A 14935-nucleotide genomic window follows, 5' to 3' on the forward strand; every position below is an offset into this window, starting at 1 on the left:
CTTCTCTTGGCTATGTAACATATCACATCCAACATAAGTCATAATTCAGTGGAAAACTGAAACCATAGGATCACACACTGCTCTTTCTAAAAAAATGAGAAAAAAAATATTAAAAATTGGGAGGTTTTATTTAGACCATCAAAACCCCTCACTACGTTACCCATTCCTCTCTCAACTCCAAATTGCTGAGAGTTTGAGGGGAAAAAAAAGGAAAACACAAACCATTGTTTATCCTAGTTCTTTTTAATTATGTAAAGCAGTTCTTCCATACTTAGAGGCATCATGTGAGTTTATCACTTGCTATAAAAACAGGAGAAAGAAACTCTTATGCCATCAGAAAAGCGTAACTCAGTCTCAGTGCTCTGCCATGCAGTGGTTCACAATGGATGAGAATCACATTTGTGACTGGCTCAGATCTGAGTATTTGTCATTCTGCACCATGTACAAGTATATTTTTCAGGAGCTGTTAGACCATAGTTTCAGCTTATTTGCTTTTCAACTCCATGCATTATTTAGGGCTAAAGAGAAATTACTTCAATAGCAGACAGCATAATCTTTTAATGGACTTCCTCATACTAACTGTTTATATATAAAAAGTAACAATGTAATTTTCAAGTGTAAAGAAATACATCTTACCAGTCACTGAGATATATTATCTATTTATAATTCTTGTTTTAATGAAAGGGATTGTGTCCCACAGAAGCAAGACTTAAAAGCATAGCAAACATTGATGAAACAAAATTACATCTAGATCATTGTCAAAAAGAAGTTTATGCTCTTTTTTGCTCTCTTTTTCTGACACATATTTCTTTATTTTCTCCCTTTTAACTATAAAATTAAAATTATGTTATAGATTTAACAAGATCTGCTGGAGAAATAATGGGGTGAGATAAGGAAATGAAGTAGTTTAATGTTTTTCTTTAGCATGTCTCCCCTGGGTTTTGCTATTATTGCTGTTGCAACTTTCTGAATATTCAAATTTTTTTATAGTTTAAATATATCTGATACACCACTGGAATGTGTAACCTCTCTCTTAGAACAACATCTATTTTCAGATATATCTGCTTTGATATTGGTATATTCAAATATAAATATTTTTTCATTTGAGCTACTACACTTCTATAGATTAAGGAATCATGCACTTATCTTGTACCAAACTGATTGTTTTATACTCAGAATTGTCTCATATTAATAAAAATACACATCATCTAGACCTGACATCTTGCTTTTCTATCATTTTGCTCTTGAAGATATGGGAGCATGCTTTGAAGGAAAATCAGGAAGCTGCTGTATTCCCAAAAGTAAAAGACAAACTGCATTTACAGAGCATGTGTGGCAACTAATCTTACTTGCCTTGCCAAGTTTAAATAATGAATGAAATAAAGTGCAAACACCTTTTATCCCATTATTACCCAAAGCTAGAGAATAGTCCTTGGTAGAACTCTAGATAACTGTTGCAAAGACATATCAGGGATTTGTCCAAGGCTATTGCTATCACTAATACAGAATTTAGTCTCTCTGTCCTTCACAACTGCAATCCAATCCTCTGCTTCAAATAATTTATTTCAAATCAAGAATACATTTGCTGTACAAAGAACTAGTATCCTTTGATCCAGTCAGGCCTGACTGCCTGAGAGGCGGCTTTGCAGAAAAGGGCGAGAGCAGTAAGGTTGGCCTAAATCCACAGAGTGCCCTGGCAGCAAAGAAAGGTAATACTCTCCCATGATGTACTAAAAATTGCTTAGCCTGGAGTTAGTGGTTTTCCCCTTTACTCAGCATTTGCTAGACTATATAGAATTGAAGAATGGTTTGGGTTGGAAGGGACCTTAAAGATCATACAGTTCCAACCCCTCTGCCATGCGCTGGGACACCTTCCACTAGACCAAGTTGGTCCAAGCCCCATACAACCTGGCCTTAAACACTTCAAGGGATGGGGTATCTACAGCCTCTCTGGGAAACGTGTTCCTGTACCTCACTACCCTCACAGTGAAGAACTTGTTCCAAATATCTAATCTAAATCTACTCTCTTTCACTTTAAAACCATTACTCCTCATCTTATCACTACACTCTGTGATACAGAGTCCTTCCATGTCTTTCTTTTCTTGTAGGCCTCTTTAGGTACTAGAAGGCTGCTATACAGTCTCCCTGAAGCCTTCTCTTTTCCAGCCTGAACATCAAAGAATCATGGAATCACAGAACATCCTCATCTCTCATCTCTCTTCCTCTGAGAATGGTCAAATCAATTAACAGAAAAAATTCACAACTTAGAAATACAACTGTATTTTGAAATTTGATTAAATAAAATGCCATTTTGTGACAAGATGCATTTCTTAGAAAGAATCTCATATGAAATTTAATAACAAAAGGTGATTTACCATTTTCTACAAACCAAGTTCAAGTCTAAAAATAAGCTGTAACATAGCTCTAAATATGAAATAAATACTAATTCAAATACCTTACGAGATATACAGAAACACAACAGATTTGCAGATCTAAGAAATAAAGAAGATATTTAGCTCAGTAAAGTGATTTGACAAGCATGGATTGCTTCCAAAAGAAGTGAGAAAAGTGGCATTTGGAAACAGTTTTGAAATGTGATCACATATGAACTGATAATGCTTGTTAAAGTGTTTGGTAATTTAGCCTATCATCAGCCATCTTTTGATAGTATGATGTTTTCAAAATCTGCTGTTCTCCTCCAATGACAAGAGAATCTCCATGGTCCTCCAAAGAAATATCTGTGTTGTAAACTTGAACTGAAGAAAATAACTTTCATTTAGCAATTTTCATAATAGGTCTGTCAGTGTTATTGCTGTAATTATATAAGTATTAATGGTCAGTAGTTGTCAAAGTATTCTATCAATATATGTCTTCAATTTGACTGTTATTTTTGTAGTGTGAATTATTCAATGATCCTAGGACAAGAAAATGCATGCAAATAATCTGTGCTAGTAAAACATCAGCTACACCACCAGGACCCACAACTTGAAGGATATTGGAGAAAAACAGGGGATTGAATGAGGCATTCTCAAGAATGCAAGTCCAGGATACTAGCTAAGCTCTCTTACTTGTGTTTGGCTTATAACTGGTGCTTGGTTTGGTACCTCATCCTTGATACCTGCCTGTAATTCAGATGCCACATTACTGTTTGCATTGAAGTGCGTCACAACCCCATTACAACTAGAAAACAGTCTTGAAGACAGGCTAGGAAATTTTTTAAGTGGCTCAAGAACTCTGCTGGAATCTTTTTCAATTTATCATTTGCCTCTTGTGTGTTATGCTCTTCCTTATACAATGCAACAGTAGTATTGTATAGACACGGACATTAGGAAGAAAAACTTTTTTATTTACTCTGGTTTATAGTCAGCTTTAAGGATTTGGTAATTTTATGGCTCCCTCAGTATTTATATCTCCAGTCTACTGCAGATGAGTTCATCCTAGAAACTGTCAGCCCTTAAAAAAAAAACACAACCAAACAAAACCAAGGATGAGCTGACTGTTTTATTTTGTTTGCTTTTTTCCCCCTAGATCAGGTAGAAAGAGCAAAATAAACATTGCTTCATAAAACATGGAGAAAAAGCAGCATTAACAAGCAAGCACAGGATACTGACATCAAATTTACACTGTATTCATTACAGACAAGAATGTTGAGGAGTTCTGCATAGTAGGACAGAAACTGTAGATTTAATATCCAAACTTACTGAATATAATAATAAATTCATTAAATAGATTTTTCTGGTCTCACAGGCAAATAGCACTGCAATCACTTCTATCCTAGCACATTTTTATTGTTAAAAAGATTCACTTAAAACAGAGCGGCACGAATGAATTCAAGATCACTGCTATTATAATGAATCATTAATATCTTAGTGAAAAATTTATTAACATGAATAATACATTCAAAATGATGAGACAGAAAATGAAGCATTACTCTGCAATGCATTAGAGAGAATCAAAGTGATGTTGTGGAAGCTGGAAAGATAAATCTAGATGTCTTTCTGGATGCTTTACCTTTATTTGATTTTCTCATCAAACATTTTTATTTTAGCTGAAGAAAACCCAAATACGTCAAGCAACACTCTTCCCTTTACCTAAATAAAATGTCTAAGTATACTCACTACCTTGGTCACAAAACCAGTTCTGTCCTCAGAAAGTACAACTTTGTCTTCAAAATATTTATTTGACCATATGTGATTGTGAAGGAAAACCCTTCTTTGCAACAAATAGTAAAGTTAATTTTCAAACTACAGCATATATAACAGAGTTATAGTAGGCCTAGATAACCAAGGGATTAGATGCAATTAATTTTGACACTTGCATTAATACTCTCCTCGGCTACAGAATTAGAAGGACTTAAAAGTAATAATCATCTCAAGATAAATGTGACAGAATAAAAACTTATCACAAACAGACTAACCGCTCTCTCTCCTGTGGAATTAAAATCAGAGTAATCAAACATGTCTTTGAATGGCAGTACACAAAAATTGAACTACAGCTTACTACAACAGAGTTGCAACAACCAAAACAACAACCATATTGCTGAGTGGGACTTCTGCAGTTGACTAGTTTTAAAGTGAGCACAAACCAGAAAGTACAGTGAGTCTAGTCAAAGACCATAAAAAGGGAAGAATTAAATTTCAAAGAGAGACTAGATGTTCCTTATATAATTGATAGATTTGATTTGTACACTCTCCTAGAAAGATTTTTATATAGTACATCAGAGCAAACAATATTCTAACTATATCATTGCTTCATACATGACACACACAACACTCAGCAGTACCTTAGAATTTGAGGTGGATTCCAAAAAGCAAAGCCTGTTGCCAAATCCTTCTGCAGCAAGACACAACTTCTGTTGTTCCTTGTGAACAGTTGCTGTGCACTGCAGAACCACTTCATCATCCTACCAAAAAACAAACAAAACCATAACAGTGGTTATGCTTCTGATTCAACAAGACCTGGAGAAGCATTCACAAAATCATTGCTAAACTCAGAAACAGTTACCTCTGAACACATCCAGGATAAAATCTCACAAGAATTTTTATTCTCAGAATTGTGAATATGGGCAACAACAGCTACATATGTGCTTTTCCCATTTGCCTATCCTTGTAACAGAAGTTGGTATGTATGAAATGCAAGTTCTATGGTACTAATACCTTGTAGTACTATAGTTGAAGGACATCTTGCAACAAATATGAAAGAACAGAAGCAGACCCTTATGGAAATCACAGTTCTCCAAAGTAGCATAACCCTTTGCAGTAATATGGTTTAAGTTAAAAAGAAGAAAGCTTTGTAATAATGAGTCTATTTTCTAGCAAAGTTTTTCTGTTTAACAATAGAAAAAACAGTATCACCCTGTGCTTTCTGTCCATTCATTTATGAAAAAAAAAGTAAATAAATTTCACACGAATGATTATGAAGAAGTCATATTTAACACTGTAAACAAAATGTAATACAACTATAAAACTGCAGGATGAAACATGCAACTGGAAGCAAAACAGGATGAGACTACAAAGCCCCACATTTAAGGCAGGCATGTTTAGAAAAAAAAAGAAGTCATCCTCACACGCAGCTTTTTACATGAGGACATTAAGAAAAGTTCATCAAATCAAATAAATGTTTTAATTTATTCAAAATTCTATTCAAATTGAATAATTTGAAGCCACTAGTAAACACTAATTTTGAACCAAGCTGGCATTTATTAGGTTTAATTTACTTCGTTCTAGTAATTGAACTAAATTAAGGTGTATTTAGTTCTGAAAAGAACTGGAGATTCGAAAGAGTTTCATCGGATAGTTTAAAAATTAATTAATGTTACTTTTTATAATTATTCCCATGTAGCAAACCCTACCCCTAAGTCTAGGTAAACCTGTTTTCTTTTTATACCAGCCACAGTGCTCAAGCTGCAACTCACTTATGATATACAGTCAATGACATCCAGTCAATTTTAGAAGCAAAAAGTAATAATTGCTTCCAGTCAGGCATGAAATCAAGAAAAACGGAATAACTTATGTGTTCACCATACAATATTGTATATTGTGTATGTTCATCATGTACAACATATTGTATATGTTCACCATGTACAATTAACAAAGAAATCCCTCAAGGCCAAAATCAAGGATCTAGAAGACCAAAAAGCTTAGAGATTTGTTGTGTAGTCTTTGTAAAAGTAGCATCTATTAAAATCAGAACATTTTGGGGGTGGGTACGGGGGGTGTTTTTGGTTTTGTCTTTTAAAGTGCAAAATTATTATTTCCTAATCTTAATTATGAGACTCAAATAAAAGTTTCTTTCCAGGCAGAAAGTGGTGTTAAGATTGCAGCTATTAAAACACATTCTCCTTTCTCTTTCCAAAACTTCCTCCTAAATAACCACACCAGAAGAACGTAAAGCCCAGTAGTCCTGTCACCATCATACACTATGCTAGAACTATCTCCATAAAGGGTCACTACAGAAGATGCTAACATTGTACCTTCATAGCCAGGTGCACAGCAGCAAACATAGTAAGGCTACTTTCGACTGAATGAACTCCCAATTTCATTTTGTACTGCCCTATTTTCTACCATTGTATACTGTGCTTTTAGAGAAAGGCTGATAAGTGTGCTACACGCCCATCTACAAAAATTATCCTATGCTAACAGCAGCAGAAATATAAATTGGTTTAGGGTAAGTCCCTGACATACTTAGTTTTAGTTAGTGATCTTAAAGCATCATACCCTTCCCTGCAAATCAATTATGCATAATCACCAAGAATACATATATAATGTAGGTGCTGACTGTGGGACAATTAAGAACAAGAATATAGCAACTGTTAAACTTATTGGCACAAACTTTCTCAATTCAGTTTACAAACATTTTATCTTCTTTTGCTGTGCAGTATACAGAGTACACAGGTTATTTTGTTAAATACATAGATCACAATTAAAGATTGATTTATTAAGAAAATGCTTGCTAATTAATGAAAAATCAATCACCTTAGCATACCCTTTTCAAAAGTTCATTCCTGTGTTGGTAGGACACGCTCATTAAAATAACAAGGCAAATCACAAATCTGGTTTGCTACATTTTGTTTGCTTTATGCCTAGATGGTTACAATAAATGTCTTAGCTCAGGCCACAGAGTCATATTGCTGTGGAACTGCTCATTCTAGTTAAAGTGAGGTTGATAACATTGGCACATAAGGTTAAGGAAGATGTGACACAATTGTCAGATGAAGTGAAAGGTGGTTAGAAATAAATTACTTTGCATTTCAGTACACATCATTATTCTAATATAAACTCTATCCTGGATTCAGTCTTCCAACATTTACTGACTACATATTCAGAAGATTTTTATGAAGAAGCAATTTGATTGTGTTGCAGAATTATACTAAGATATGTAATTCCATTCCATTTATTTGGAGTAGCCTGGTAAGTGGGCAAGCATTTCAGCACTGTCTTTCTAAATCTGTTCTCAAATCAGCAAATACTACCCACTTCTAGTATCAAGAGAGCTAAAAATGTATAATTTCCTTCTTTTAGTCACACCTCCAAAGAGACCTTCACTGAAGGTCACTTTGCTCTTGAATGAAAAAAGCTACAGTGTGTATCAAATTAAACATCTACTAAAGAAAAACATTTTTCAGATATTCTTAAATCTTTAATTATTAGATGTCTCAAACTAGTTCATTACCTCATATTACCTTCTGAGCTTTTTCACATTCATATGTTGAATAGGTGAGGTTTTAGATCACCATAATTTTTTCTGACAGTCACTGTCAGATTAAAACTAATGAAAGACATTAATGTTTCAAAGGGTTATAACTACAGCTTTCAAAATGTAAGCAAATACTTCATTATTTATCAAAAACACCCTTAGTCATCTCTTTCGTAACTCTCCTCATATGATTATGGAAATTCAGCAGTAGAGGCAACACAAAAACGCTGCCAAGAACATTAGTGTATTTTAAACATCTGTCATACGCCGAGTAACAATCACAATAAAATAAACAGAGACGAAAATTACAGAGATTCCAAGAAGCCAACTTCAAGTACAAATATTTAATGACAAAATGTATTCACTTGTAGGAACTTTTTATCTATTTGGAATCTAAACTCTTCAAAAAAACAATGTTTTAAGTCATTTAGAAACTTGTCTATGCACTGCCAATACTAAGTGCATAGCTGAAAGAAGTAAAAAAATCCCACAGTTTGCATAACACCGTTACAGGTCTTTGCAATTTATCAAGTCAATTATTGATCAATAATTGATCATGTTAATAAACAATAGTGTGTTTCTGTCATATTCAATGCTTATATTCCAAGTTTAGTATATACTTGATCTAATTAAATCGTGATTAAAGAAACCCACAGTATCTGTATTCTGCCATTGCTAACAAACTTATTTGATTTAAAATTCACATTAAAAACAACTACAAAATATACAGATTATATGGAATATAGTAGTCTTGAAAAAACTCCAGCACAGTTTGGAAGGACAATAGCACTCACCTAAAATCCCTGCAGACATTTCCACTGCCAGATATTTCTGTCATTCTTATTTTGTTGAATAATCATCCCTTTCATACACACCTGCCAGTTTCCTTATGGGAAACTGGAAAATATTAGTATTTCCATCCCAATTCACTATGACCACAGCAGCCTTCATTTATAAGCCAAAAGATGCTGATTTGTCTTCGATTTTTTTACAGAAGAAAAGGTATCAAGAAGGTAAGGGAAAGTAGGTATCATTAACCACACAAAGTCTATGCACACGGTTGTGTCGCAGCTTATTATCAAATGCACAAGGCAATATAAGAGTAACTTGGTACAGTGGAGGGTGTCCCTGCCCATGGCAGGGGGTTGAAACTAGATGATCTTTAAGGTATCTTATAATCCAAAGCACTCTATGATTCTGTAACAGTAGTGGGGCACAGCCTCAGATATATCTGTATTTACTGAAAGTAAGAGTGAATTCAACTTGCTGTCCATTTAGTTCAGCTACTTCCATTCACTCTCATTTATCCTTCAGTTCATAGTCTGCTCTGCTTCATAACATTCTTGAGAATTTGGAAGTACCATTACCTGTATTCTACAGATGAGGAGGTAAAGGGCAAAAAATGATACTACCTCCCTAGAATAACAGAATATGCCTACAGGACAGCAGAAACGGTACTCAGATTGCTAAACTGATAACCTAAATCAGAAAGCTATTCTTCCCAAGTTTGCAAATGAATTTGCTGAAGGCAATCTGCAGCTGAGGCTAATGTAACCAGTCATATACAGTGTTTTAAGATTATGACCAACTGCCATCTTGGAATAATATATTAATCCTGAGAAATCCTTATGTGTCAGCCAGTACACCAGTTGCGATTTTTAAAGACACTGTCTCTTCCACCAAAAGGATATTCTGCTTCGTATTACGTCAGATAGCTGCATTGACTTCAAGCTCATTTACATCATGAGTTTTTGATAAGCACACTGGTGTATTTGTCATTCTTATTCTCCAAGAAACATTCTGAAAAAGCAGGTAGATGCTATCTATGACAAAGCCCTACTTATAAACATCCAGTTTTTAAAAGCATGGAGACGTATTGAACAAAAAGCAGCACATAGCAGACTCTAAATTTTATCCAATATATTCCAACTTATGAGATGAAGCTGGAACACAAAAAGTTCCATTTAAACATAAGAAAAAACTATTTTACTGTGAGGGTGAGGGAGCCTTAGAACAGGCTGCCCAGGGAGGGTGTGGAGTCTCCTTCCTTGGAAGTCTTCAAGACCTGCCTGGACATGTTCGTATGCAACCTCATCTAGATGATCCTGCTTCTGCAGGGGGTTGGACTAGATGATCTCTAAAGGTCCCTTCCAATCCCTACCATTCTATGATTCTATGATTCTTAATTATATGTAATCATTATGGACTACTTCATTATTTTCATGAAATCTTTATACCCACAGAAACTAAACAAATAAAAATGTTTTAGCAGAGAACTCAATAACAGGGGGGAAAAAAAAAACCCCACACCACAAAAATACCTTTAATCAGCACCATAACAGTTTCTACAGCTAAAAATTACTTGTAAAACCAAAATGCTGCCAGCAATAGCTATTGTTGAGGGATTCCCAATCGTGGAAAACTTATATACACAGGATAAGCAGGCACTTCTTTATTATGCAGCACTGGGAGACACAGGGGATACCTCCTCCAAACGTGCTTCTTCCTTGTTAGTTACAATTTTCAAGGTTTTTATACACTTCAGAGAAAACACTACATTTGCCAACAAAAGCATGCATAAAATGTCCATCTCTTAATTTGCCCTTTACTTTGATTGGTTCCTAACTATTATAAAATTTCCAGTATCATAGTGATTGGTTAAAAAAAAAAGATACCAGTCCCTTTTTTTTAGTTACAGTTTACCAGGGTCTTGTCTGAACAGGTCCTTATCAGGTGTGGTAGTAACTCCTGCAGTTTGATCCTTATGTGATTCAAATGAATATTTACTTAATCAATAGGTGATTGACTTATTTGCAAGTGCTTAGCTAATTGATTAAACTATTACCAAGTCATTAACAAGTGCTTAACTAGTTATTGTGATGTTGTTAACTAAAATAACTATGTAACACTATCACCTGGCAAACTGCATGCTCAGAACTGCACTCCAGAAGACCAGGTTAATGAGGGTAAAGCATTAAGAGTTTGCTGTCAAGCTACTATATTAAAACACGAAGTTCTCAAAACTGCTTAATAGCATTTACATTCATCTACAGATATCATTTGACTTTTCTGTGAAATGCATTGAAATCTCCTAAGATTACATGAAGCATACACTACCAAGTCAAAAAAAAGTTAATTTTCACATAAAGATGTGAGCATGTTAGCTCCAACATGAATTTTTTGACTAGGCATATCTTTTCAAGAACAGCAGTTTCAAGTTATGACTGAACAGAACAGCCATATATACACAAACACACATTTCCTTGTAAGAGACAGTGTTACTCTGTCCTATTAAACCTGAAAAACTGGTATCTCCTTGTGAAGTCAGTCAGTTTTGAATAATTCTTAACCTTCTAAATATGTTGATTCTATTAAAGGACTAAAACTGGCTGAATTGCCACAAGTAGGCACCACCTACAGTGCTACAGCTGTTAGCACCTCTTTAATATGGACACAGCTGTAATTTTGAGGGTAGAATATTTGCATCGTGGCATTTTTTCTGGAAATCTGCTAGCTGGTGGTTTGGTTGGTTCTTTTAATATCCTTTATGTGTTGTTTGGGTGTATTATTTTATTCTGCACATTGAAGTACCTTAAATATTTAATAATTAAACATACTTTAAAACTTTCTGTATTAATGTCCAGTATTGGTTTAGTAAGGACTCGAAGAATAGACCAAGACTGAGGGTTGTCTTTAGTTGCATTCTTTAAGAATGCAAAAACATAATTTCATACTGTATGTCTTTCTCTGGTTTACACTCTATGTCATTACAACCTCCAAGTCTTTTATTTTAGCCATGCAAGCAAAGCACAATATTGAAGCATCTAGTATTGCTAAAAATCTCTACAGGTAAAGTTGATGATAAATAAAGTAGCAATATACCACAATAATACATTTATTTAGAAATACTGCATGTGCTTCAGGCCAAGATGATTCAACTCATTTTGTCATGACCTTTACATCTGCATAGGCAACACTTTTCAGGTACTTTCATTGATTTTATATTTTACACTTCATATTTTAGTCATTTGCACTGAATGCAGCAAATAAAACATGAACTATGACTAATTTAAATAATTAGTGCTCTTCCTAATCTGACCCATTATACATAATTACCTCTGTTAAAGATGCAATACTGACTCAGTGTTTCTACTGTTCCATGACAGTGTACCACTTCTGAAACTGCATTTGGAACAGAGAATGTCACATTGACATAATTAAGCATTCAAATCATAGAATCATAGAATTGTAGGGGTTGGAAGGGACCTTTAGAGATCATCTAGTCCAACCCCCCTGCAGAAACAGGTTCACCTAGATCAGGTTGCATAGGAACATGTCCAGGCAGGTCTTGAAGACCTCCAAGGAAGGAGACTCCACAACCCCTCTGGGCAGCCTGTGCCAGGGCTCCCTCACCCTCACAGTGAAATAGTTTTTTCTTATGTTTTCTTAGGTTTCTTAAGTGGAACTTTTGGTGTTCCAGCTTCATCCCATTACCACTTGTCCTCTTACTATATACTATAGAAAAAAGGGATGTCCCAACCTCCTGATACCCACCCAAAGATTAAAACATATATGTTATGCTTGTACATTCAAACTCACTTCTACTGCCATTCTATATGGCAAACGCTGCAATTAGTGGAATTTTCCCATCAACTATCATATGCTATAAATCAGGATCTCAGCACAGACTTTAATAGCTCAGTCTTTAATAGCTTCCTCAAACTCCACATGTGCATAGTTCTGCTTCACCACATCCCATTTACTGTTCAGCTGTGCAACTGAACTGTGTAATGTGTATAGGTGCCACACACACTTTAAAAGTAGATTTATAAACAGAAATTTGTCCTGTACAAACTGCTTTCTGCCTAAGGAAACTGTAGAATACTTCTTGACTGACAAATTTTACTTTGTCTTCCCTTTTCCTTGTTGGGATAAGCACTAGATCAAAGTGTAGAATAAAAATGTGTAAGTTCTATAGGCCATCAAGTACAAGACTTGCAGAATTACTAGCAATCATATGCTAATGGAGATTCACAAATTAGTCCCCTAAGGTGACACTAACATCTCACTTCCCCAAAACAAACAAACAAACAAAATTAAAAATGGGACCATTTTTTAAATGCTAGGCTTCTGAATAAGACACACCAAGTGCCACATAAGACAACTTTCAGTGTTGGAAGCTCTGCTACTACTTGCCCCAGAGCCTCTTTCTTTCTATGCTTTGGAAGAAGGTAAAAAGCGAGAATGCAGAAGTCAAATAACAAATTAAGACAGTATTTATCCTTCTCCAAATCCCTGCTGACAACAAATAGAAGCCTTGACACATAAAATTTATGAAACACCATGTACGCAACATGTTAGAATTACAGTCAACAGTAATTACATATCTTTTCAACAATCCAACGGGATACCAACAAAACAAATGCTCAGAGCATAGCATTGCTTACTTTAACTGTTATTTCTACTCTTGACTGATCAACCAGTGTCTTCAACAAGCTAACAAACCCTAATTTGAAATACCGTTCTATTAGAGAGATTATTCTATAGCTCTTGATATCTGAACACAAAGGAAGCCTGTGACAGAGGTAAGAAAAGGACTCAAACTTCTGATTACTGTATCTGAGCTTGAACCATAGCTGCACTATCCTCTTGGTAGGACATGACCATTGCAATAGTAAAGTAATATTAATAGTCCTTAGCCAGTGGAAATTAATGTTCTGACTCTCGTAAGGCATAACACCCTATAAAGAACTGAAAAGAACCTTAGCACAGTGCACATCCCTTAGGGATGCAGGATTAAAAGCAATGAAAAGACAATGGTGCTATAGAGAAGAAAATGCTGGTTACAGTTAACCAAATACTGTTCAGGAGTCAGTAACACTAGGCCATTGTATAGATGCTAATCAGGAAAGGAATAGTGATATTTTGATTTTATGGTCAACATTGGAGTAAGGCTTCAGCTGAAGTGAAATGGCTATTTTGACCTTTAATTTGAAACACAGAAAGTATAGACAGAGAGTAACAAGACTAGCGATATCAAGAAACACAACTGGAAAGATCCAGAAAAACTGTTGGAATGCAGTATGCTTAGACAGTGGGGAAACTTGAAAACAGTGTCAAGTATATTACATTGTTGTCAATATAAGATGGAATAGAGGACAGGTAATACTGTTACTTATTGCATAAAGAAAATTAGTATTAGACAGTTGGTGAAAAGTGTTCTGAGTATAGCTAAGCATTTTCATAGACCACTTTAGAAGCTTCATCATTATAAAGCTAAAAACTGCTCCAGAAAACTTCTGTCAGGAGGATTTATGCATAGCTGAACTTCCCTTAGGATGAGAAAGAAGAGAGACGACTTTTCTGGTCACACAGTCTGGACACATTTACTGTACAAGTTTTAGTTTTATCCTGTAGGAGGAGTAATTTCATAAGAATTCAACGTTATTCCAGTGGAATTATGCTTTGAGACAGAAAATCCTATGCAGAACAGATGGAGTTCCAGGAGACCAGACTAGCCAGTAATTCTTGACACAACACTGTGAAGCAGGCCATTAGTGCAACAACCATGTTATCTCTTTGTCTTTCTCCAAAATGCTCTAAGTTAGTCATCAAAATAATTTTGCAAGACTGTAACAAAGTCGTGGTACTCTGCAGTAGTAAAGATCTATGGCAGTATAAAACAAAAATGAACCCCAGACCATCTTAAGTCACATAGATTCAGATTCTGTACTTCTCAGAAAGTCTTCACTAAAGAACAGTGATACAAAGAGCTGTGACAGCTGTGCTGTCAGAAAACAAGCACAATGTACAAGACAAAAAAATTCTTATGCACCACTTGAATTGAGCGATGCTATATGGCAGAGCAGTTTATCTAGAACTCATGCATCAACACTGAGGAGACTGCTTCAGGCACAGCACACATTCCATCCTATGGGTTCCACAGCTACCAGAGGGAAATACACGCCATCAGAAGGCAAAGAACAAATCTGAACAAGCAGCTGCAGCACACCTAGGTAACAAGAGCATCTTCTCTACTCTGCAAAGTGCTTCATGTAGAAACAAATGTATGACTGAGCTCGACCTAACTAGGTACTGAAGTGATATTGTAGGTACCTGTATCGTTCAATTGCACATGCTAACCACCTCCTCAAATAAACTACTTACTAGTGATATCAACACGCACACAACACTGAAAACAGCTTGACTGTCTACGTCTGATCTCAGTGTTTCCTCTTCT

The 14935-nt window shown here is 35.3% G+C and overlaps 1 protein-coding gene across 1 annotated transcript in view; it reads right to left on the reverse strand.

Moving 5' to 3' along the window:
- Nucleotides 1–14935, reverse strand: part of RYR2 (ryanodine receptor 2) — a 430121-nt gene that overhangs the window by 318783 nt on the left and 96403 nt on the right. Inside the window, exon 2 of the mRNA XM_061991036.1 lies at nucleotides 4784–4903. Within this exon, the coding sequence (XP_061847020.1) occupies nucleotides 4784–4903 (120 nt within the window). The remainder of the gene's footprint in view (nucleotides 1–4783; nucleotides 4904–14935) is intronic.

The sequence above is a fragment of the Colius striatus genome, chromosome 2 (assembly GCF_028858725.1).
Source record: "Colius striatus isolate bColStr4 chromosome 2, bColStr4.1.hap1, whole genome shotgun sequence".
NCBI lineage: Eukaryota > Metazoa > Chordata > Aves > Coliiformes > Coliidae > Colius > Colius striatus.